Source organism: Fulmarus glacialis, unplaced genomic scaffold (genome assembly GCF_000690835.1).
Source record: "Fulmarus glacialis isolate BGI_N327 unplaced genomic scaffold, ASM69083v1 scaffold18293, whole genome shotgun sequence".
Classification (NCBI taxonomy): Eukaryota; Metazoa; Chordata; class Aves; order Procellariiformes; family Procellariidae; genus Fulmarus; species Fulmarus glacialis.
The window spans coordinates 4,986-5,352 of NW_009205047.1; the positions used below are offsets into that span (position 1 = coordinate 4,986).

Here is a 367-nt window from a genome sequence, read left to right on the forward strand (position 1 = left end):
CGACACGACTGCGGGCACGGGGCAAAGCTGATGGTCAGCGGGTCTGTCCCACGGGCCACCACCCATCTCCATCACCTCTGTCCAAATGAACAGAGAGATGCCTCCTCCCTGGGAGACCCCAACTTTCATCCCCAGCCCAGGGGTGACCGGCCCCAGCCCCGCACTTACACTGGTAGATCTGCAGGAAGGTGTCCGTCAGCTTGCTGGTGAAGATGGGCTCCGGCAGGTCGCGGAAATACTGCTTCAGCAGGTCAGCCACGTCGTACGCCGACTGCCCGTCATAGTTGACGTTGTCGGGGCTGGTTTCATTCATGTGCCGGAGCGCCTGAATCCGGGACTTTACCCCCGACTTTCGGAAAATGCCAAC

General features: G+C 60.8%; 1 protein-coding gene across 1 annotated transcript in view; it reads right to left on the reverse strand.

Annotated features, from left to right (window-relative positions):
• STARD8 (StAR-related lipid transfer (START) domain containing 8) overlaps nucleotides 1-367 on the reverse strand; it is a gene marked incomplete at both ends in the record, with an annotated part of 4,907 nt that overhangs the window by 3,437 nt on the left and 1,103 nt on the right. The window contains 2 exons of the mRNA XM_009575246.1: nucleotides 13-43; nucleotides 165-367. Coding sequence (XP_009573541.1) covers nucleotides 13-43; nucleotides 165-367 — 234 coding nt within the window. The remainder of the gene's footprint in view (nucleotides 1-12; nucleotides 44-164) is intronic.